The sequence below is a fragment of the Saccostrea echinata genome, unplaced genomic scaffold, assembly GCF_033153115.1.
Source record: "Saccostrea echinata isolate AGI-Se365-2 ecotype Australia unplaced genomic scaffold, CSIRO_AGI_Sech_v1 ptg000002l, whole genome shotgun sequence".
Lineage (NCBI taxonomy): Eukaryota > Metazoa > Mollusca > Bivalvia > Ostreida > Ostreidae > Saccostrea > Saccostrea echinata.
The window spans coordinates 22,792,904-22,819,260 of NW_026889751.1; the positions used below are offsets into that span (position 1 = coordinate 22,792,904).

At 33.9% G+C, this 26,357-nt stretch overlaps 1 protein-coding gene across 11 annotated transcripts in view; it reads right to left on the reverse strand.

Moving 5' to 3' along the window:
• The window catches only part of LOC133174734 (serine/threonine-protein phosphatase 4 regulatory subunit 4-like), a 39,871-nt gene extending 14,914 nt beyond the window's left edge, over window positions 1-24,957 (reverse strand). For 6 of the 11 annotated variants that reach the window (XM_061309859.1, XM_061309872.1, XM_061309866.1 and 3 more), the window contains exons 1-11: window positions 24,709-24,957; window positions 24,534-24,607; window positions 14,532-14,640; window positions 10,315-10,462; window positions 9,012-9,085; window positions 8,519-8,625; window positions 7,994-8,101; window positions 4,510-4,631; window positions 3,866-3,988; window positions 2,812-2,939; window positions 1,718-1,795 (exon numbers count right to left, since the gene is read on the reverse strand). In XM_061309859.1, the coding sequence (XP_061165843.1) occupies window positions 1,718-1,795; window positions 2,812-2,939; window positions 3,866-3,988; window positions 4,510-4,631; window positions 7,994-8,101; window positions 8,519-8,625; window positions 9,012-9,085; window positions 10,315-10,462; window positions 14,532-14,640; window positions 24,534-24,607; window positions 24,709-24,792 (1,155 nt within the window). In that variant the 5' untranslated portion in view covers window positions 24,793-24,957. Of the gene's footprint in view, window positions 1-1,717; window positions 1,796-2,811; window positions 2,940-3,865; window positions 3,989-4,509; window positions 4,632-7,993; window positions 8,102-8,518; window positions 8,626-9,011; window positions 9,086-10,314; window positions 10,463-14,531; window positions 14,641-18,759; window positions 19,016-24,533; window positions 24,608-24,708 lie in introns of those variants that run through there. The other 5 variants (XM_061309887.1, XM_061309879.1, XM_061309894.1 and 2 more) reach the window with 3 other exon arrangements.
• Window positions 24,958-26,357: the final 1,400 nt, after the last annotated feature.

The window sequence follows — 26,357 nt, forward strand, 5'->3', positions numbered from 1 at the left end:
AACTAGAAATATGTCCATAGGACATGAATGCCCCGCCAAGGGTATATTAGTAATGCAACATTTTAACACAAATTGAGAAAAGTGAGGTCAAGGTCAAAGGAAAGGTCAAGGTCAAAAAATATTGCTGCAGTTGAATAGCTTACATCAGTATGTATCAGCATATGACATTTGATTCAGAAACTAATTTAAGAAAAGTGAGGTCAAGATCAAAGGAAAGGTCAAGATAAAAAAATGTTGATGTAGTTGAAAAGGATACATCAGTATGTATTAGCATATGAAGTTTGATGAAAATATTATGAATGGTTTCTTTAAAACTGAGCTAAACACTAATTTAAGAAAAGTGAGGTCAAGGTCAAAGGAAAGGTCAAGGTCAAAAAATATTGATGCAGTTGAATAGCTCTCATCAGTATGTATCAGCATATGAAGTTTGACACTAATTTAAGAAAAGTGAGGTCAAGGTCAAAGGAAAGGTCAAAGTCAAAAAACGTTGATGCAGTTGAAAAGGTTAAATCAGTATGTATTAGTATATGAAGTTTGATGAAAATATTATGAATGGTTTCTTTAAAACTGAGCTAAACACTAATTTAAGAAAAGTGAGGTCAAGGTCAAAGGAAAGGTCAAGGTCAAAAAATATTGATGCAGTTGAATAGCTCTCATCAGTATGTATCAGCATATGAAGTTTGACACTAATTTAAGAAAAGTGAAGTCAAGGTCAAAGGAAAGGTCAAGGTCAAAAAATGTTGATGCAGTTGAAAAGGTTAAATCAGTATGTATTAGCATATGAAGTTTGATGAAAATATTATGAATGGTTTCTTTAAAACTGAGCTAAACACTAATTTAAGAAAAGTGAGGTCAAGGTCAAAGGAAAGGTCAAGGTCAAAAAATATTGATGCAGTTGAATAGCTCTCATCAGTATGTATCAGCATATGAAGTTTGATAACACTATCTTGAATGGTATCTTTAAAACTGAGCTAAAAACTTATTTAAGAAAAGTGAGGTCAAGGTCAAAGGAAAGGTCAAGGTAAAAAATATTGATGCAGCTGAATAGCTCTCATCAGTATGTATCAGCATATTAAGTTTGTTAAAAATATTTTGAATGGTTTCATTAAAACAGAGCTAAACATTAATTTAAGAAAAGTGCGGTCAAGGTCAAAATAAAGGTCAAGGTCAAAAAAATGTTGATGCAATTGAATAGCTTACATCAGTATGTATCAACATATGAAGTTTGATTACACTATCTTGAATGGTATCTTTAAAACTGAGCTAAACACTAATTTAAGAAAAGCGAGGTCAAGGTCAAAGGAAAGGTCAAGGTCAAAAAATGTTGATGCAGTTGCATAGCCTTAATCAATATCTATCAGCATATGAAGTTTGATAAAAATATCTTGGATAGTTTCTTTGAAACTGAGCTTTGAACAGAGCTAAACGCAAAGTGTGACGGAAGGACAGACGGAAGGACGGAAGGACGGAAGACGGACATGACAAACACTATATACCCCGGCCATATTCATGGCGGGGCATAAAAAATCCATTTCAGTAAGCAGAGGAGTTCTAGCTCCCTTAAACTTACATCATTTACTGTTCTATACATATTACTTCTGGTTTTCATTATGTTTCTTTCAGTGAATAAATGGACAGTCCTCAGACTAAGAAAATTGAAGATATATTAATCATGAATAGACAGCAAGATCAGGCAAATAATCAAAAGAAAACTTACAGGGAAATTAAATGCACTGTTTTTTCTACACTCCACCAATTTGTCTTCCAACTCAAAGATATCAGGCAAGTCTGCTTCCTAAAAATTGATCTCACAATCAGAAACAGAATGAAGCATCCACTGGAAAAAGATTTATTACTGTCTGAATCTGATTACTAGAAAATCCATTTCTACATTACTAGCTTATATATAAACTACTTCTATAGAATACAGATATATCTCTTGCTACATAAGTATTAACTGCATTTTTAAAAAAATATATTCTAAATTATTTTATCAGAAGAAATTGTTTAGAAATTAAATTAGAAAGCAGTAATTTACTCTTTATTATTGAAATACTGTATTACTTATTACTTGAGAGCTGTTGAACATTATATATTGATATATGATGGAATTGGTTATATTTTTTCAAGTTCTGGCCATTAATAATTGAGTGATGTCACACTCTGACCTTTTCCCATATTGTTCATTAGCTGAGTCAGTCTACGAAGAGTATTAAAAAGCTGATATATAACTAAGTGTAAGTAAAAACCCATTACCTCTTGTAGCTTAAGTGTGGGGGATCAAGCATGGTTGGGGGTGAGTAGGGAGGGGGGATGGAGGAGGCACTCAAACATGGTCAAATTTTATCTAGTATGATCAGAAAGATGTTGTTTCATTATGGGAAATCACTCAACCATGACATTTCAGGTTAATTGAAAACCATTTTTCGATAAACAGAAGGACACATTAATATGGGTGTTTAGGTGATCAGTGTTTTAATGTTAAGAAACAAACTGCTAGTTTCATGGAATTTCACTCAAAACTATCAATCGGGAGAAATGGGGAAAGGTAATGATGGAAAACACATCATTCAAAATCAAGGAAAATATGGAATTTTTCACAGAACAACAACTAAACTTAAGATAAAATTTCATACAACGTAGCATAAAAGATCTGAGATAATACATGTTTACAAAAAAACATATTTCTTCACTTTATTACTGGGCAAGGAATGTATCAGTCTTTAATAAGGTGAGTTGTTGCTCCATGCGTGATCCCCTGGGGTAAGAGATTAGCCGCTCCCAAGCACTCGTATAACACAGATGACTTACTTTATTGCGATCCTTTTCACTTACAGGCGTGGTCACTCTACTACTTGCCTTGTTCTTTTCTAAACCCACATGACAAAGCTTCTTATAGTAGTCTATAAACCACTGCTTCTGTTCATCTGTCAAATTGTCTGCAAACAATATAAACAGCTGGGTATGAAATTACCGGTACTATATATAAAAATTTACTGCAGTTGTAAATACATGTATTTTCTAAACCCTTTACTTTCACTTTTGTTTATCATACTGATATTTTTTCATTTTTTTTCTTAATTCCTGATTTTTGGTGTGTGTTTCTAATTTGACAAGTAACAGATCAAGTATGCATTTCATACATGTGATAAGTCAAAGACCACAAAACTGTACAGGAGCCATAAAAAACTGGAATTTGGGTGAAAAAAACTGTACACTGCCTATCAAAAAATGGTACAAAAAACGGTATAAAATATCGCTTAAATTCTTCTGAAATTTCAGCGTAATCATGGTAATAAACATTGTATATTTTATACCTACAAAGATCTGGGTCAGATTCGTGACTTTAGAAGTTGGCTTAATTTTTTTCAATCAAGTTACGAAATATTAACAGTTATAATTAAGTACCCCTTTAAAAATAAAGCTACCTAAAGGGGTATTTGATACAGATTTATAGCAAGATAATTATCCAATTTGGCAGTTCACACCTTCGCACGCGATGGTTTGTGTACACTACACAATTATCATCAGGTCAAGTGTGAAACAAGGTGACGTTTTCCAGTGTCTCGCGAGCGAGAATGAGAGGAAAATGGCGGCATTTAGCGAGAAATTCAAAATACTGTACAAATTTTCATATTCCATGAATTTTGGTGTCCCGCCGGTACATGATGAAGGGGCTCGAAAAACTGTACATTTTGCGTACCGCCGGTACATATCACATGTATGGCATTTTGTTCTGCTTTAATGCTTTTTTTTTTTTTACCAAATTACATGCCATATCTATGAATGACCCAGCATTCCTTATCCAATACTCCCAGAATGCTTCTCTTTTAACATTGTTCAGTAAATTTCAATCACCACTCACCTGAAATACCATGACACAACTTGCCCAGCTGAGTAGCCACCACAGGTAACGTGGCATCTTCAGCCTGCACTGCCTGCTGGCAGATCTTACACACCAGAGGAATTATTGTGGTACCACAAGTTTCTGAAACAAACAAAATTCATGTCATCCTCTAGCAAAAATTTTTCCAACATCACTAGCCTGAATTTTTAGCAACCATCCAAATTTTGACATTATTAACTATGACCTTATCATCAGAAATCCACTGTCAATCTCGCATGTACTTATTGAAAAACGTTTCACGTGGGTTTCGGACATTGCTATGGTTTTGCCATTGCTAATGAATGAGTGACAGTTCAGTCACAAATGCTGTCCAAGAAAATATTTATCCCTTAAGTGGCTAAAAATTAAGCTAGTAATAAAAATACATAACTTTAAGGATAAAAACACTAAAATTTGCAGTTCACTAAAATAACCTGTGATGTTGTATTTATCATGTATGTTCATTTTCTATAAATCAAACCTAAAATGATTCTACAAACCAACTGAATAATAAAAGCCTATGTTGTTAGTTTGATTTTTACTTTTCCTAAGCAGTATCATCACTCTACAAACCACCTGAAAACAGAACTGTACCCCAGTACCCCGTGACTGGTCATCTATACCTGAGTCCAGCAGACTGAGAATGTTGACCACGGTCTCCAGACCAGCTATCCGTACATGACATTCTTCATCATTGGTCAACTCTACAAGCTCTGGAAGTATTGCACTCTTTGTGGCCTCCAACCTATATATAGAATTCAGAGGTCAGAGTTCATGTTATGGTGTGAAAATTGTCCTAGCAATAGAACTATTGTAAAATTACATACAGTTTGTGTGTTTTTTGTTTTTTCTTTCTCTTATTTTTTATATTTCATAAAGCCTATACAGGTAACATTATATTTCTAAGACATAATTTTAATGTCTTTTGTACAAAAAAGTTAACAGACATAAGTCGTTATTGCCCACTTCTGCTACAAGCCTATTTAGTTCATACTACGATGCTGGCATAAAAATTGTCTTGGCCAATGGAACTATAGTGGTATACAGTATAATACTATATACCACTTAAACTTCACTAGACTTTTATTTACTTTTGAGACATAACTGCATAGCATTTACTTAAAAAAAGACATAGTTTTGATAGAGTCTTCAAATTATTGCAACAGTAAGCAATATCCAAGTACATATGAACATTCATGCAAAACCAATGCATATAGCAACAACTCCCTCTTAGAAATTTGAAACATGTGAAGACTTTTCAATAAGTTTTGAATACAAAGTGACCTACTGATGTATTGATTCACATAGAGCTTGTGCAGATTGCCTGGTAGCAGTAAAATTCTACCATGTTTTGTGTAACACAATGGAACAAACAGATAATGATCTTCTACCTTTATTAACTTTCCTGGCTGGAATATTTACACAAGATGATGTTACAGTCCCTGAAACGTTCTACTTTCCCACTTGAACGGTGAGCGAACGCTGAACGAACGGTGAACGAACGCTGAACGAACGCAGAGCGAACGGTGAGTGAACGATGTGTGAACGCTGAACGCAACTTGGTGAACGATGTGTGAACGGTGAACGGTGAGCGAACGCAGAACGCGAACGGAGCGCAAACGCGAGCGCAAAGTGAACGGTGAACGAACGGTGAACGCAAGATGAACGATTTATTCGGAATGCCTCTGATCTTTTCCTTGCATTGAAACTATTCTATTGTATTCGAATGCCTGGTGCTAAAAAAATAGATAAAAAATAAATAAACAAATCAATGAAAATTGTCCTAAGAAAGTCGATACATGTACATTAAGTAAAATTATTAATTTAAGTTTCTTACAATATTTCTGCACATATGTACGATGTTTAAATTCAACTTTTTGATAACACGATTCTTATCGCAGTAAAACGTTGTAATTGTTACCGAACGCTGTAGTATAACAGATGAAATTAATCTAGTTGTGAAATAAATATGTTTATTCTTATTTGATGTATAAAACCATTAAAATGATGTGGATTTTAGAAGAGAAAACTACGGACTTATAGAATGAATTACAACGGTTGTAACAACCATACAAGGCGATTCCGTGTAAAATAATGAGAAAAAGAAATATTTTGCAAAGGTATGTGGACGTATTGCATAAATATACAGTTCAAAATTTTAATGCAATAATATATTTATGTGTCAGTTTTATTTTTTATGATGATTTATTGAGCAGACTTCTGCATGTATCTGTAGACATTTCCTGGCCGTGATTATACTCGGACAAGATGATATAAAGAGGCAATCATATTATTTGTTATATATAAAATTTTCACAACTTGATATTTAAGTAATATGCTGTCGTAAGTTTTATTAAACAGACAAATGAGAGAGAGAGAGAGAGAGAGAGAGAGAGAGAGAGAGAGAGAGGGATTCGGTTTTAGCCCCCCCCCCCTTCCTCAAATGTTTGTACCTATATCAAACAAAAATTCTAATATTTTTCTAAATATATCAGGCAGTGAAAGTACCTTTTTTTTATCAACAAATTCATTTGTTTTACAGTCATAATCGGTTTTTATTTTCCTGCTTCAAGTTCACACGAAGTCCACGTGCTTGACCTGTCAATCAAAATCATTCGGCACTGTGCAGGTGTGAAAATCTCGTCACAACGAAGGCAAAGTGTTAGTATTTCCAAGTAGTTTTAACATTTTTCTTATCATTTCTAGATCTGATTCCAACATTTCTAAAAATAAATAAATAAATAAATAAATAAAATACATTGGGAATAAATACTTGGAATAATTAAGCCGCTTGAATTTGAAACATACTCCCTGCCAATTTAAAATATCACCGCCGGCACATGTATATTTTGAACTAACTACTGTTTAATGACTTTGTTTAGATGCATGTTTGTTTTCAGACTGAAATATTTGTGCTACAAAACACATTAACTTCTTTTTAAATGTTAATTAAAATGTACTGGATATACTACCTAAGTAACCGATTTAGGAGAAAGGGGGGGGGGGGCTCTTAATAATATCGAATGACAAACATATAAAGTTACGTGAAAAATATCATTACTGGAGAATCACTTTGGTTATATAAATGATAATCATGTTATAAAGGCATTTCTCTCTCTCTAATTAAAGACTTTATATATGTAAAGGAGAAAAAAAATTCTTTAATGTATTACATTTTAAACAAATATTTCTTTTAAACCACACTATCAATTTAATTCGCTCTAAAGATATTTAATTAATTGGATATCCGCAGTACTGTTCATCATTCTCAGAACAAGTTCTAACATGTATTTCTGTATTATTTGAAAAAAATTTGATAAAATAAATATTTTCGTATTTTTGCTGCAGTTGGTAAATTAATTGACTTCGATTATTATCTATCCATTAACGATTTGTCGTCTTTAACATAACAACAAAATGTTTGATGTGCTTGAAGTATCAGTATTTTGCCCGTATTTAAATTTAATTTTTCAGCATCGTTCTACATAGGTACATACATGTACTGATAACAACATTAATTTTCCAAATAAATTTTATAAATAACCTAACAGCTAAGTTAGAATAATAAAAATAAATATTGTAGATAATTTTTTTCCCCATGAAATAATGATTCATTAAACACGGTATGTTATTTATTAAATTCAAAACCTGTAAATCCTTACTTAAATAAAAGATAAGTCCTTTCACTTCGGAGTTCCGAATGACACTGGAGTCTGAACGATAAGTGAACGCTGAACGCAAGGTGAACGCAAAGTGAACGAACGAAGAGCGAACGGTGAACGCTTTGTGAACGGTGAACGCGAGCGCACGGTGAACGCTGAACGCAAAACTGTGAACGGAGAGCGAACGGTGAACGCACGGTGAACGAACGGTGAACGCACGCTGAACGAACGGTGAACGAACGGTGAGCGAACGGAAAAATGGGAAAGTAGAACGTTTCAGGGACTGTACATGATAAACAGTCTTGTCATAAAACTAGAAATCTTCATACATCACCTATCATTTAGATTAACACCCTGTAACAAATGTTCAATAATACAATTTTTTTTTAGATAACAAATTCTGTTTTTCACATCAATTTATAATTATGGTATTATTTATACAGACCCTAGCCCCCTGGCAACACAGTCTAACTGCCGACACATGCAACCTCTGACCTCGTAATCGACGTCCTGACAAAGGGACTGTACAACAGGTAGAATCTCTTTCTTGATTCTGAAATTCAAATAAATCTTTAATAACAAAAGCATAAGCTACCTAATTCATAATTCATATACTCAGCACAGATAACAGAGGTTATGAATCATGTATTAAAAATGCTATCTAGAAACAAGTTGGGGAACTGAATAATATGCTACTTATCAATTCAGTTATAAAGATCGAATGATTTAGAATTATTAATCTTTATCTCAAGACCTGACTCTTTTGTTTGTATGGAGAGGGCACTTATATATATAAGGCATTGCCTGTTGCCCAAACTATTCTGATTTTCTGAATCAATATTGTTTATTTAAAGTAAGACATAAAAGAACAGTGTATATTTGCACCTTGTACATGTACCACTTAATGCACCTTGCATACACTTCAGACAAAAAGTAAACACACAAAAAAATTAAAAAATTTGTCACCTACACGAATGGTTCGAATTTGGTAGATATTTTGCCCAGAATTCGACAGCATGCTAATCGTGACTGAACCGATTGAGCTAGTTGTCCCTTGGCGATGGCAGACCCCAGAATCTATAATAAAACAACAGTAAAATATTTAAAGTTCTGTAAAAAGTCTTTCACACATGAACCACAAACAACTTCTTACAAAGAGTTTTATGTAATTGCTGTGAACAGGTTCCTTTATCACTGAATATAAAAGTTTTTATTAGTTTTTATATTGGCTATTAAATATAAATGTTATTCCTGGTGTGCCTCTGAAAAGACACAACCCCTGCAGCTTATACAAGTCCAATATCAATTTACAAATAAGATGTTATTTCAGTTCTACTATGATGTAATTACGAAATATTAATGTGGAAGTTTCTTAAAGATTTGCTGGGTGTAAGGTACTAATCAATCAACTGGAGGGTCTATCTGGGACTTGAGGAGAGGGGGAGGGGTTGTAATAAACTGACCTCTTTTTTGATGACTTCTTTGGGTAGGAGATCGATGACATCTAGTAGGGTATCCAACCAGGCTGAAGCCACATCTAAAACATACGATCATAAAAATACCAGACATCTAACATTCAGCGGAAGTTTTACTGAACTTTCCATGTCATTTAATTTTAACTTTTATCCTTTAAAACTGCTTCAGCTAAATACATCTGTTTCTGAAACTAAGTATTGGTGAGTTTTATTAATAGAGGATCTAAGATATATATTTGGGGTCTGTTCTTTGTTATGTTGCCTGGGTCTTACCTACATTGAAATTTTGTTATAATACTTAGATCTTTGCTGTAATATCTGGTTCCTTGCTAGATTACATTGTTCTTTGCTATACATGTATTTTACATGGGTACATTATTTGCCTTATCTTATAAGGTACAATTTTGGTATATTTGAAATATTACTATAGATGCATTACATGGATCTTTGCTATATTACCTGGATCTTTGCTTATATTACATGGACCTTTGCTATATTATCTGGATCTTTGCTATATGTTACATGGATCTTTGCTATATTACATGGATCTTTGCTATATGTTACATGGATCTTTGCTATATTACCTGGTTCTTTGCTATATTACCTGGACCTTTGCTATATTACCTGGATCTTTGCTATATTACCTGGTTCTTTGCTATATTACCTGTTTCTTTGCTATATTACCTGGTTCTTTGCTATATTACCTGGACCTTTGCTATATTACCTGATTCTTTGCTATATTACCTGGTTCTTTGCTATATTACCTGGACCTTTGCTATATTACCTGGACCTTTGTTATATTACCTGGTTCTTTGCTATATTACCTGGTTCTTTGCTATATTATCTGGATCTTTGCTATATGTAATATGGATCTTTATGTTATATGGACCTTTGTTATATTACCTGGTTCTTTGCTATATTACCTGGTTCTTTGCTTTATTACCTGGACCTTTGCTATATGTTACATTGATCTTTGCTATATTACCTGGTTCTTTGCTATATTACCTGGATCTTTGCTTTATTACCTGGACCTTTGCTATGTTACCTGTTTCTTTGCTATATTACCTGGTTCTTTGCTATATTACCTGTTTCTTTGCTATATAACCTGGTTCTTTGCTATATTATCTGGACCTTTGCTATATTACCTGGTTCTTTGCTATATTACCTGGTTCTTTGCTATATTATCTGGATCTTTGCTATATGTTATATGGATCTTTGATTTATGTTATATGGACCTTTGCTATATTACCTGTTTCTTTGCTATATTACCTAGTTCTTTGCTTTATATTACCTGGATCTTTGCTGTCCACACTATTGAGGATTGTCTGTAGGAATGTCTGTGAGTAATTTTGGATAGGAACGAGGTTCTTCTGTAAGATCTGAAGGAAAGCTGAGGAAGCGGCCAGCTGCATCTCAGTCTGGGCCACATGGAGCACCTCCTGTAATGTATTCAAAACCTATAGTGACTAAATGACAATTAATAACCATTGAGCACCTCCTGACACGTATTCATAACCTATTAGTGACTAAGTGCTAGTCAATTACCATGGGGCACCTCCTGTAATGTATTCAAAACATATAGTGACTATAAATGACAATTAATTACCATGAAGCACCTCCTGTCATGTATTAATAACTTACAGTGACTAGGTGATAGTCAATTACCATGGAGCACCTCCTGTAATGTAATTATAACCTATAGTGACTAAGTATCAGTCAATTACAATGGAGTACCTCCTGTAATTTATTTATAACCTATAATGACTAAGTGACAGTCAATAATCTCACCAGGAAATTCCTCCTTCATGTTTTACCACAGCATTAAAAATACACCATGATATGGCCCCATGATACCATGTAAAATATCATATTAAAAGGTCCATCACAGATTAACTCATAAACAATTTGAAACATAAAAATGTTATACTAATGAGTGAACCTCCCCCCTTTAAACACACATGCATGGTTCCTGGCTAAAAATTAGACAAAGAGGAACTTTAGACTATACCTTCGCTCGCGGAAGTGAATAAGGTATAAATATATAACTACAGGGTAACACAGCACTCCACTAAAACACTCTTTTGAGACAGCTATAATTAATAGCTTCAAGAAAAGGAAAATGGAAGTGTGCCTATGCATTATTTTTTTTACATATATTTCATATCTTGGTATCATTCCCACTGATTATTTTGAAGGTGCGAGGCTCCATAAATTCATGGTGCAGTTGGCAGATACATTCAGCATTTCCTGGTTATCATTTTTATAAATCTTCATAATTTCAAATTATAGTTGTTTGATTTAGGATGGCAACTATCAGTAGTAGAAACTTTAACCTTATCAACTGTGTACACATGCTATCTTCTCTCTGGGTGCCAACAGCAAGATTATGCACCCTAAATAAAGTCTTGGTTCTTTCGCGGCTGTCATCAATGATATAGATGTTTGCCCTCAACATTTAAAATGCAGTAAAACTTATTTCAGTCAGTAAATTGTTCTGTCAATTGATGTAAAGTGCTATCTCTTTACACTACATTGTGAACCACCCCACGTCCCCTTTATCACATCTACCACTAATTCGGAACATGGGCCCGGATCACGCTGTGTTTGATAGGAAAAAAGTCCCTATATGGATGATGCATATTTAATCAGGGTTTGGACGGGAAAACATAGCAACCGGAAACACTCTATGCAGGCTATGTACTAAGCCTCTAAGATGCACTTTCTGAAGTGTAACAATTTTCTACTCTAAGTCCCGTAACAGTTTAAATATATGCAAATATCATCATGTGCATTATATAAAGCTCATTAGGGATTTGTTAGGGATACTACATACAGCGAAATAAAATGTATATTGTAGAAAAGTACACTTGCACTACTCAATGCTTAGTGGTTGGGAGAGGCACTTACCTACAGGTCAAAATGAAGTATCGTACATGAACAGAGTTTTACAAAACTGAGTGCAAATTTTTTTTCTCTTTGCAAAATATTTCTCATGGGTGTACACATAGTGGTTTCTCTAAGTGCAAGAACGTAAAAGTAATTGAACTTCTCATGAATTGGCAAAGCAAACAGAGAATTAGCTTTAGACACAGAAGTAAAATTTATATACAACAGAATTAAATTTGTCACTGGTGAAAAATGAATCAGTATGTTTTAAGAGTCTGGAAACACAATGAGATTAACTGCATTAACAAAGACGTAAGATGCCATTACAGAAGGCAGACTTTAATTAAAATACCACTGACTAACGCAGTTTATTTTGTCTACTGGGATACAGTAGGAGATAGTTCGTAAGTGTCTAGTTTTAAACACCCTTATTGTTATTCTATATTTGTGTTTGACAAGATTGTTTTCAATAATACACAATTATGCATAAATAAATATTTCTTTCTCTTTATACTTTTCTTAGCAATGTTTTTTTAATATTACATACTACCTGCGATAAAACATAATAAACAGTCTATTAAAATAAAAATTTTGTTCCTTTCCCATATCGTTACTCAACATTTAAACTTCAGGGTAGCAGATGGGAAACAGTGAATTTTTTAACTTACACACTTAACCTCTTTCAGTAATGATCTGATATATTTCTGGGAGATTTTTCAATATCCTTGCAGATCCACCTGACCATAGTTTTAAGATATACACTGTACTTAATTTATGTAATGTACAGGAACAGCTGATGAACAGATGAATGAAAAGCCAGTTAGAGGAAAAAAATCTCACACAGAGTCCTTGTTATAGTTATTTGGATCTAATTTGCTCTTTCATAGCCTTCACTGCTATCTTCAAGCAGTTGCCAAAACTTTCCTCATTAAAGGACACCAAAATACCACCACGGTACATGTAGTCATTTTAATTAAAATTCCTAAAGTCTCAAGAATCTGCATTTCTTTTGCAAAGGTTTCTGCTCAAATCAAGGTGCTTCAATATTTCTGATAATAAAATTTATATGAAGTGACTGATTTGACAAAAAAGAAAAATAAATCCAAGAGAGGGGTTTCTATTCAAGCTCAAAATTGAATTGAAAAATGATAAAACATATTATCACGACACAAAAGAAGTTTACAAATCCCTGTCTATCACCAACACCTGACTCAAAGAATATATATATCACTTTAATTCAAAATTTTTGGTCTGGGAATGATGGAGACATAAGCATTACTTCTACACTTAGTTTCATTTGCCATAAAACCAGTGCTCGTTTCCAAAAAAAGATTACGGAGGGATCAGAAATTCATAACTTGGCATTCATCCTGAGACCTGCTTGCTAATCAATACTGGCCCCGGGCCTTCATGGCCTAGCGTTTGTGTCATAATACGAAAAACAAATGCTTATATCTGTTCATAATTCCGATTTATGGCCTCTCATGTTGTGATTCTATATTCTCCCATCACATAATGACAAGAAGATAACTGTCTACGACACCTGCTCAAGACAAGATTTAAACTAAATTGACAAAATTTACACTCTCTCTCTCTCTCTCTCTCTCTGGCTTAACATTACAGATGAGCTTTGTAAAAGTTCTATATAATTTTCTTCTTTTCTTTTTGAAGCACTCTCTCAGAGGCCTAATCCCCATAAAAGTCATTCTTCTCAGTACACACAAATATTACATGAGCTGTCCTAATTCAAACACTGATGGTATACAAGTATGGTTTAAAATTCCCCTCCTCCCACCTTTAAGTGTATACCCTAACCCCTCTTCTGGCTACTTCAACATCTATTACAAAAACTATACCCTACACACATGAATATATAAAGAATCCTACAATAAGAGGACTCTTTGAATTGAAGGGTCATTGTTAAATCTCTCAAAAACATTCCTATCTATGACCAATATTGAAAAGGAAGAAAAAAAAACATGAACAAAAAAAAAAAACACCATCAAACAAAATCCATAACAGAATTTTTTTCTGGATTGTGGTTTGTTATTCATGCTGGGGAATTGAAATTCTATCTTACAGGTGTAACATATTGACGAGAGTTTACCACAATCAATTAAAAGCACACCAATAGTTATAACCATATGTTTGTACACCTGACACATTGAATTGAACAGGGAGCACAAATTCATCACTGAAACTGTTAGACTGCACAGTAGCATACACAAATTACGGAACAAGCAGTACATTTATCTAAGGGGAGAGAACTTCTCATGACCAGATATCAAATTCACAATACTCAGCCTGCTTTTTTTTCTTTTTCTAGCATATAGAACATTTGGGAGGTCATGGACAGTTTACTGTAATCATAAATTAGGGCCATCAGTGTTTTTACAAATATACTTATATAAAATCATATTTTGGCAATGAGCATCAATAAAGAACCAATGCCAGAAGCCGCTTTACATGAATCCTGCTAAAATAAATATGCAATTACTAACGGTATCTTCTGCATATGAGAGACCCACATCTGGCACTGAACTTTACATGGACTTAATGAACAAGGAGAAACGGATTGCATCATTCATTGATACCCTGATAATCTGACCAATCAGAACTTACCCTGACTTTAGGGACGACGCGTCGCATACACTCATCATGACTCTCGGTGTCGCGGAGTAAGTCCGGCAGGTTGTGGATCACACTTATCCTTTGTACTTCTTGTCCAGAACTGAAAAATCACAGAGGAAAATTCAGATTTAACATCAAAAAAGAAATATCACAGAAAACAAATGCAACAAATAAAAAATTGTTAAATTCTCCAAATGCTTCATAAGGTAAACTAATTAAAACAAGATTTCTGCAAAATCCATATGAATATGGTTTTATGACAAATAACATTTAATTAATTGGAAGGAAAATTAATATGTAAAAAGACTGCCTTTCCTTTCTGTCAAATACTAACTTTCTTCTCTTAGAAAGTCCATTCCAAAACATTTTTCAGTAGATGATGAGCCCTTTTTTTCTTGCAAGACTACTAACAGACAATCTCATCTACATTATGCTTCTTTAATTTTTCCCCCAGAGAGCCAGCCTTGTCACAGTGACCACTTGAAAGGATTTTTATACATCACCCTACACATGTAATATCTACTGATACGCGAGCACTTGTAAGAAACAGGCTCCATATGACATACAACAAACTAGGCTTAAAATTGTTTCACCTTTATATTTGTGATATTGATATAGTTTTATGGAGAATATATAAGCATGTTTGATCATAACTTCTTTGATCAACAGTCATGTTTAATGTAGTAAATCTAGTAAGATATCAATGCTACTACACAACTGAATCGCAGGACCTTTTTTATCATCAAGACAGACATCTTGTGCCCGGATGCTCCGATTAATGAAATAATCTCCTGCCGATTTTTGATATATGAAAGCTGGGGCTTAAATTCATTAATTTCTCATAATAAAGATCTTATCCTTGTTTATCAGGTTGTACACACACAAGCTTATGAGGTGTTCCAACCAGGCATCTGGCACCAAAACTCTTTTTTTCCACAGATCTAACCCTTTTTTATTGGATAATTACTCTCGCTACAGGAAAGCCATTTTTGCCACATTTATTATATCGTGCTGTACAAGAAGGCTATCTTATACATCAATTTGCCCCTACGAATTGCATAATGGTTGACGAGGGGGAGAAAAAAATCATTGAATTTAAATTCTGAATCTGAATAATAGCTGCCAATAGACAGATTTTCTGATTAGTTTTCTCTTCCAATATGCTCTCATGGAAGATACAAAGATAAGCAATATAAAACCTCAATAAATCCCAGTCTCCTGAAAATGTTTTTTCTCTGCACTTGACCTCTTCAATATTTCTTTGATGTCAATTATTCTGAAATCTGTCCTTCCACAAAGTATCTTCAAAATAATCTTATTACTAAAAAAAATTACTGAAGTCAATTATGTTCATCACGCAAAACAGAAACAAATTCCTCTCCCTGAAAGAAGACTATTGAATATCACAAAGAGAAAATACAAAGAGTTTTCTCATAAAGTCAAAAGGCAAGGCTCATCAAGCCATGTCTGATGGGATAGTGATGCCTGCCTGTCTATCTCCAGAAGACAACGATGTGTATACAAGACACAACAGACAGCGCAGGAAATGACCAACATCTGGGAAAGTGAGTGTTGCTTTCTGAGGGTGTCATATGGAACACATTATAATCATAGTAGACAGAACATAATGAGGCCCCACACCAGGCTTTAATCAGGGGGTATAATTATCAGAAGCAAGTGAACAGTATCTGGCAGTCTGTCTCTGTGACCCTAGGAGAACCCGCAGTGAATCATAAGACCATCTCTTTCCCCTCTCTCCATTTAGCCATTTCTGAATTTATTGAATTACCTTAAAAATATTTGTGAATGATTCATTGAAAGAAAATACCCATCAAAACAAGAGCTTATCGGACATTCAGGACTTCATATGTCATACGTCATACCAATATTTCATTTCTCAATTATATCATCAATAGTCTACAAGAAAAAATTGACAGTTTATCAGATGACTGCTGCAGCAGCGTTTTCACACCCCGTTAACAAGTGTCAGAACGTGAAGTCTGCCATTATGCAGTTTTCATTTCAAATACTGTGTCAATTAACTGGCCTCATGATTTATGAATAGAATTAGAATGCATCAACACACTGAACAACTAATTTTAGTAAAATGCCTGCCAGCATTGCTAGTAATAGTATGCAACTATAGACATAATCACTGGATAAAGCCATAGGCAAATCAATAAATGACCAACAAATGTAAATATTGACTTTTTTCCTCTAACTCTCTAACGGATTTGGCAACACAGCATTAGTCAACCTGTCCCAAGGAGGGCATGGGGAGGAATGAAACAGCACCAGCTGTAATACAGTAAAATAAAACCCCCACAGAGATGAAGCATCCCCCAATTAAGAAGATAATGCAGGTCAATTTATCACCTCCTCAACAGTCATGTAGCACCAACAACTGAATCATCTCTCTTACATCACATGTAAACATCATGCCTGAACAGTTGGAAGTTTTTAAAGTTTTTATCAGCTTCTTCTTTATAATGACATTAGATTTCAGTGAGAATGATGATAAAACAGATGTTAGTAAAAGAGAATGATGTAGAGATCTGGGCCCATCTTATCTATTACAGCCTGTGAACATGTATGTAATTGGGGCTTAATAAAAGTTTATAAAAAAAAATTTAAAAGATAATACAAAAACTTTAATCTCAAGGTCTAATCATCGCACCTAAGCTTCAATTTTTCAATCATGAAGTTTTCTGGCACATATGATGTTTTATCCCCTCAGAGAAATACTGGAAATTTAATTTCAGACTGGAAAATAATTTGCTGCATTCATCAATGACATCCTTGCTATTACCTTTATAATGGAACACATGTGCTATCAATCAAAACGTTTAATTTACCAATTATCAAAAATTGAGATCATGTGTGACTATCCAAAGAAGAAAAACTGTTAGATTAAATTTTAATTTCTTTTTACAATAATTGAATATAGGACCCTTCAGAAATAAAGGAATCTCTTACACTCTCTAACAATAAATCTAATTTTGCTTCTCATTCATGTGGGTCCCCTCCAATGTTGATCTTTAAAACCCTATCTGACTTGACTACATGGTTTGATTTTCACTGGAGAAATTAAATGTAATCTTTGTGTATTGAACTGAATATAATGTTCTGGAACACTCATACGACAAGCCGCTTTCAATCATTTCAAAATCAGACTTTCTATCTTCATCTATTCTATCCGCTGAAATACAGAAGGTTTGATTAGAAATTACAAATGATATGTAGGGCATTGTAGGCACAATTTTTTTCGGTTTTGACCAATTTTATTTGACCTCTAACCCCTAAGTTTAACCTTGACCTAATATACTCTCTCTGCATGACCTTCTCTTTGACTGAATACTCCAAAAAACCCAGTCTATACCTTCCACTCTGATTTTAAAAACTTGATTTTATAAAAGAAATTGGACAGTCTGACAGACAAACAAAAGATAGACCACAAACAATCTGCTACCAAATGCCAATCTTTAAAAAAAAAGTCATAGTAACAAAATGTAAACAATATAAAGCTAACAAGATGCATGTATGTATAAAAAACTTTGAAATATTTCCTTGTTGATGACAGCTAGGAAACATATTGCCTGCAGTTTCCCTGAAATTTCCTGTTTTTGCAAAGTTAAAGTGTATACACATGTAAGTACTTGACATTTTAGTTCTACATGACAGTAAATTATAGCATTTTATATGGGAGTGAACCACATCTTTTACTTGGAATTATATAATGTAAGGGGGGAAAAAAGACATTATTCTCAAACACACTTCATAAGAGATTAGTTAAAATACATAGACACATAATTATCTGTACAGTAAACATAAGTTAAATTCATTCTCCCAGAATAATATTAGCCAACTGTAAACACACATGGTCGACAAAGCAATTTTTTGCACACCAAATGAGGAAACTAGCTCTCTCTCTCTCAAGAAATTTATTTTCAATAATTATGTGTTACCAGAGTGCTGGGACACATCTCCAATACCCAAAGACAACAAATCACATGCTCTGATGCACCATTTGCAAGACCCAGAGGCATGTTTCTTAGTGACGACATAACAGAGCAAACAAATTAGTGTCTGATTTAAACAATTTATTCCACACTCTCTATTTTCCCTTCTCTGGCTTCATCGAACCACTGACATTGAGAGTCATTGACAAAATCTACTTCCTCGTGATCGAAAAAGGGGGGTTAGAGAAGTATAAACATACCTCGTGTTGTCCTCCTCGACATTATCCAGGGAGGAGGTGGGCACCTCGTCCCAAAACAAATTCACATTTTCTCCGGTACTTGTGTTTGTATAACACACTTCAATGTCATCCATAACAGAAAGCTCACAGAAAACATGTCCACATTATAAGAAACAGTGAACTACTCCATAACAACACACACATGCTGATTGCTGATGCATCAGCCTCGCTCAGATAAAATATGTGGGCAGTCACAGAGCGCTCTCTCTTCCGGCTTTGTGTGTTCCTAAGTATGTGTCAGCCATTGAATGAGCTGTCACATCTCTGCTAGTGATTGTGAGGTATTTCACTCAAAATTTCGTACAATTAGAAAAGATTGTCAGTCCTACAGTCAAGATCTGACATTTCTACATTGTTCTGTGCTTCACACATGCAGTCTTATCGGCCATTATGTCATCTGTGCTATCGGAGGATTGATTTAACTGTTCAGACAGAAGCTATTGATGAAGAGGAGTTTTGTCGTCCTTTATACTTGCTATTCCTGCTATGCATTATTGAGCCATGGAGATTGTTTTCTGTGTTAATGAATTATGGCTTTATGATTAAACGCAATTATTCACTGCTGAATGGGGAAGCCTTTTTTATGTGGAAAATTTTTGAGTTAATTATTTTCCCATTTTATGGATTTTTTTAAAAAAGAATTTTTATAGCATCATTTCATTCTGTGCAAACATGTCTAAATGTTTTCCAAAGCTATGGTAAACATTTGTGTTTATTATTAGTAAAGCATGCCAGAATTTCCTGACCTTGTCACATACAGTAAAACAAGCTTATAATGAATTGACGCTTATAGTGAAAGACTTTCATTACCCGTAGGTTTTAAAATAATGTTAAGCTATACGGATATAATGAATTAAGTTTATAACAAATTCAGAAATGTGTATGATATATCCGATGTCTGAGATAAACATTTTTTTCTTTATATCAAAACATTCTACTTTAAGGTGGCGTTTACAATTCCAATGGCCCATCACTGACAAAGCAAAAGCTTATATTTATTACGACATTGACAGCAGTATTTCAGTATACTGTAAATGCACTTTTTTTTCCATGGGGTTACAATTCCGCAGAATCACAATTTCTGTTCAATCCTTAATCTTTGATTGCCACTGTATGTCTTAGATCCCCTGCCTTAAAGTACGCTGTGAAAAATTTCTGTGGAAAATTTGTAACCGCGTACACAGTATAAATTAATCCCATGCAGAAAAAAGCACGACTGAAGTATTTTAAAAGCCTAGTGTATGTTGTAACCTATTATAAGTTTTAAAAATCAGGAGATATCAAATAATGTTCAGATCTTTGTTCCTTAATTGTTACAAACAGTAGAAATGAGTAATGTTCTAGGGTACGGCCAGTTACTTTTTTCTAAAACTGTGTAGGATGCTAAATGGACAAGCCTCTTTCCAGTTTCCATTAGCTTATATCAGCAGATTCTTTCAAACCTAAAACTATAGCACTCAACAGCTTCTCTAAAATAAAAGGGGAAAAAATAAACGATGTCAAAATAGTATATCGCAATTAGCACAATTGTTTGAGGAGGAAAGCACCGAGCCTATCTAACAATAACATTTACTTCTGATATACAACTTTGATTTTAGACAGGAAAAAAAGGCTAAAATAGGCTTTGGCTAATTTCAAGCAATTTTCTGGCTGAATATCAAACAAACTCTTTGACAATAAAATAAATCCTTTGATACCCAAAGCAGACCTAATTCGATTGTACCAGAGAACTAGGAGCTCCTACACTAATCAGTTGACACACACAATCAATACAGTTTTCTGTGTTTATGTTTATAATTACAACTTTAGGAGCAATTAGGTCTGATTCCCCACATGATAGTCATCAGCTCCAAAAAAACCAATTTAATCTCCAACAACAACACAGGTCAAACATTAAACAAAGCTACAAACCACTGTACAACACAGGAACAAGTTAATTTGGTTGGGGTGTTTGACAGTAAGCCCTACAGGGAGACATGAGAGAGTCCGATTTTAAACTGGGTCTATATAATGTAAATTGTTACCAAATTTGGGGGTTGATTGTGAGGGGGTGAGAGGGGGATGGGAGAGTGAGGGGTAATGTGAGGGACAGTATTTTCAATCTGGGCCTCAATCCTGTTTTCTTATTTTTTGGTTGGGGTGGTTGATGTGCGCGACAGAGGGTCAGGGGTTGGGGGAGGGTCAATATTCAAAATCTAGGCCTTTATTTTATTTTGTCAGACATAATCAGATTACTCGGTAAATATAATACTGACTTATGACATGTGTCTGTAATATCACACTCTGAAGACCCGCCAGTAACGGTGCCTTACTGTACACACAAAGGAGTCACATACTTCACAGGACCCGGATCAATAGATACTAGCTTTAATTATACAATCACTATATACACTACTGGCATTTAAATCTTTACTCCACATCTTTTGTTAATACTCTTATTGGGTATATATACATGGGTGTTTACACCAAACCGAGTTTTTTGTCCTTTCTGCAGACTAATTATAAATCATCTATTTATGTGTGTGGCAGGGACCTATCCCCCAGAATTATGAGATAAAGATTTAGAATAAAGAAAAGAACATATTTCTCAAGTCACTTTGACACTACAAATTAAATTCACATTTCACTGTAATAGAGCATAATTTTCGGATATGAAAAAGACGATATTAATTTGTGGCCAGAAAGCAAATCAAAACGGGTCTTATGAATTGAAGACATTAATTTAGCTATCCATTTGTCTATCTGTGTCAATAACTTTATTACCTCTGTTGTTCTTGAGCACAGGGCTCGACATTCACTTTTTTTCCTACTTGTCCATTCGGACAAGTGACCAAGACATTTACTTGTCCGAACTTCAACTTAACTTGTCCGAAAAAATTTGAATAAATATCTAATACTATCAACTGGAAAACTAAAATAAAGTCCATTACACATGACATGTGCTTGATTGATTCGTGATGTTATTGATTAATACAACAAACACATAAAACGAAATTTTATCTAGTCTTTCTGGTCTGACAACAACATAAATGTCCACAAGTGAGCCAAACTTCGTTAGGTTTGTATGTTCCATGCCTTTTCAGTAGTATGCAATTAGTGAACTTCGATCCCGATCGAATGTGAACTCAATTAATAGCTATCTCTATCGGGATTGAATTCCGGTTTTTATGTACAGCTTCCGTCTTGAAACTACCGATTAACTTTCAACAGTCGTTTTTTTTTTTTAATTATTTAGAGACTCCTTTATATTAAAATGCACTTGTCCAATCGGACAAGTGCCCAGCAATATTCACTTGTCCCTAAGTTTTTTTCACTGGTACCAGACAAGCGGACAAGCGTTAATGTCGAGCCCTGGAGCACCTAAAATTATCTCCTTTAAAAATAGACCTTGACCTTAATTGACTTTTGACTAGGTTTGAGTATCACAGGTATTGTCATGATACGATACGTATCATGATACTATGATACAATACAACTCTGTATCACGATACAATTGAATATACAATGTAAAGCATAAGATTGTTTCTTTTGTTCTGTGTAATGATATTATAAAGGTATAACAGTATAATATCATGTGTATAATAGCAATTTATGGTATATTTTGGAAAAGAACACTTTGACTACTTGATCACTTACTATAGGAATTCCAAAACTGGACGCCATTTTGTTTTGATTTTTAAAATTTTTTTGTTAAGTAAAAAACCACTTCCAGTATCATAATTCTGGAAATACGATACAATATGTGTATCGTTGAGACACACGATCAATATGATCGATATATTGCTGTATCATTACAACTCTACTTTTGACCTTAAGATAGGAATATAACATGTTTATATTTGCTATAGATGACTCATTCAAATTATCATACAGAAATTAATGAGGATGAGATTTTTCCAACACTACTATCAGAGATGACCTTGGGTTTGACATTTGACCTTGACATTGGCAAATGAAACACCTTAATCTTTTATCATAGTGACACAATCAGGTGTTTCATCTACAGTCTTCATATAAAAAAAAATTAATATGGATGAGATGTTTCAGACATTTTATATTCAGACATATTATGTGACTTATTTTTTTAACCATTTCTTGTTTCATGATGACATGTGATGATTTTGAAGCAAATACACTTCAACAAACACTGTCTAAGTAAATCCTATTTACAAGTAGAACTAATCTTGGAAGTTGGCAAAGTAGTATATCCATGCCCTCCTACAAACTACCCAAGTATATGAATAAAAGATGAAGCTCTTACAGGAATATACCTGGCTTCTCAACTCAGTGGCTTGCTAAATTTTTTATTGACAAACTGAGCAATCAATCCATAATGTGAAGCATACAAACTCAAGAGCTGCCTTAAAATTCAATCGGGTCAATGTTTGAATATAATTAAATAATGGTAAACAGATTATATGGCATACATTAAATGCTTCAATAGGGCAGATAAATTCACATTAGAAAAATTGATTCTCTATTCTGTTGCTTACTCCTGGTGTATAGTATAATTGTCAATAATTCTGGTGCCAATTTTACACGTATTTACAGCATATTAATGCCCTACCTTCTGCCTATTTTACAACACCTTGTCAAAAGTGGAAAATGAAAAGGTTTTCAAAATCTATAAAAGGGCATGATGTGTCCAATACATGTATTAACAAATTAATACATCTGAAGTGAATGGGCTCTAACCTGTATCACCATCTGGCAGTGTTAGTGACAGTGTTTACATTTGAATTGATAATTCTAGATCAATCTTCCCCCACTCCATCCCCCCTCCCCAAGAAAAATTCTGCAGCATTTCATGTTCCAATACATGCATAGACACATATTCATAAATGTCGATGAATGCATTCAGACATAACATTGAATGTGCTAAAATATGACCTGACTTTTATTAGCTAGAATTAAAATTGTCAAACTTATTTCTTATCGCAATTTAACCCCTTGATTTATTTTATCTTTTGATAAAGGACAAGATGCAAATAAAGTAAATTCATTCAAAATTTTAAATTGATTCGGAAATCTTCCAAGAAAATTTGATTTGATAAAACACATATAAAATGAAATAAATTAAAGTACAAACAAACAAAACGGGGTGGGAAGGGGGGGGGGGGAGAAAATCTAAACTTACTCAAGGGGGTTTAGATTTTTAAACAAAATTACCTCTGATCAGCGGACTAAAAAATTACAACTAACATATCAAATTATTTATTCTGAATTGTGCATGCAAAAAAAATATTAGGCATACTGAAATTATCATGCACATTAAACCTGACTGGAGCTGTATTTTGTTGAGCCCACCTAAATGTTTTGTCAGAATCAAAACAATATTTGATTTTTTAAAAATCCCACTGTGAAAGCTCATTTCATACTTTACCTGGGAATATATTTTTCGCAAGTGCATGCAATTTAATGTCACTAAAATAAACACAGACATATATTTGCTTGTCGCATGCAGCTCTAACTAGTCATAATTCTAACAAATACATTCAATGATTTTAATCTTAGTAAGCGGATATTTGCAGTGCAGATATTAAACACAATCTGTGATTACTCTTCCATTGTATTTTAAGAGGCAACAAGAAGTGATTAGCAAGGTAGATAATCATACCCAGGTATTTAAATTGTTTAAATTAACGACTCATATGTCATTTGAGGGCTTCAATATGTTATGTCAAAATTTCATATAATATTCTGTAACACATCACTTCGTACAGTTTTATACTCACCTCAGTAAATAAACTGCCCTCTCGATATCACTCAAATGTTCGTCAACCGTTAATTTTTCAAGTTCCTCTACCGACTACAAAATAAATATTGCAAGTGCATTCGTACTTTTGTGGAATATTTCTCTTTATTTATTTATATTTTGCAATAAATATGATCGTATGAGGCATCACATACCTTTAGACCTTTAGTGGGTCTATCAAGCTGCAAATCCTGCAAGTCCTCAGCAAGCGACGTTGACGTCGCATCTAAGCTACCCATATTAATTAACTTAAACTGTACTTATCCAAAACTATGGTCATTATTTACAATTATCCATTGATACATATTTTACATCTGTACTCTGAATCTTTCGAGGCACTTCACAATACAGAAATAAACAAGCATGCGAAAGCTTCACTTGACAACACATTTAGCCTCCATGATGGAAATCGTGCATAATCTCGTTTTGTCTCGCGAGATATGGCAACGAATAAAGGCGCGAAAAATTATTTCAAATCTGTCATAGGTACAATCTTGTACTGACTTCTTAAATTCAGTAATCTAATGTGCATCCAATAATCTTTTTAAGCTCTTCTTATCCATCCGTTCATAAATCTTATTAGATAATGAATGGATAATGTTTTTTAGGTCTCTGATATATTTTAATTTACGAATTAAGGACAAAGGATGACTGCACTTAACGCCGGTTTTTGGGTCTTTTTCGGTTGCTTCTGTTGCTTTTATATCTAAACCTTATTTCACTTTTGTATGTTTATGAAAGAATCCTGTCAATTTGGAACTAAATTTAAATCTTAAAATGATTTTAGACCGTGATACAATAAAATGATTCAATGTTTTTTGTCCTTACTGCTTTCCAATTAGATCTATAGAGAATTTACACTTACCTGCCCTTGATTGAACATAAGATATGCATGAGAGGTCGAGCTAACATTGTAAGAATGGGTCTAAAATTAGACTTGATAAATAACAATGACTTGTTTGAAAAAAAGAACGTGATCACTCTTTCCAATCTCCCTCTCCATTCTGTATGGCACAAATACACTACTGACAAAGGTTTCAAAACGAAATTAATAATAGGAGCACGTCAATGTAATTAAAGCAGATTTCATATCAATGCCAGATGACTTAACGTGTTCGAACACAATGTCCTAGTAAGCACAAAACATGCTACCTTACAAGTCACGTGACGGAATTTAGTATTCACAAAGTTACCTGGGGTAAGAAATCACGTGGTGAATTATAATATTCAACATGTCACAACCCTTGGTTACAACACAGAGAGCGAATGTAAGAAGAAGCAGTTTTTTCTCTTTTTAACCATGAGCGCATGTTTGTTTATTAATCTCCTTTTGACACATTATTATTTATGCAAATATACAACTACTGTTAAACGTAGAACAATAGACAAACATGCGCTGACTATGCATGAAGTCAGTAAAAAAGTGGGCGTCCTCATTATCGAACGGAGATTCAAGAAATTGTGATGACCCCTGCCTTTGAAAACAGATTCGAACTTCGTAAATACACACTTTTATTAAACGTAATTACAGTAAGTTGTAGATTGGATGTTGACCATTCTTGCAATGGAAAGAAAAATGCTTGTTTTGAAAGTTTATTTTGTCGCAAATTTCGCCTGTCTTTAAGTGCAGTCATCCTTAAATGATATAAAAAATGGATGCCTGGCCGATTGGTATAACGTTATATATGCAATTTAAGTCATAAATATTTCTAAAATATTAAGAATTTGTAAACTTTCTATGATGGTCAAAATTCTACCTTTCTGCAACCCTCCTTATTGATCCATATAATTTTGTGTCGCTTAA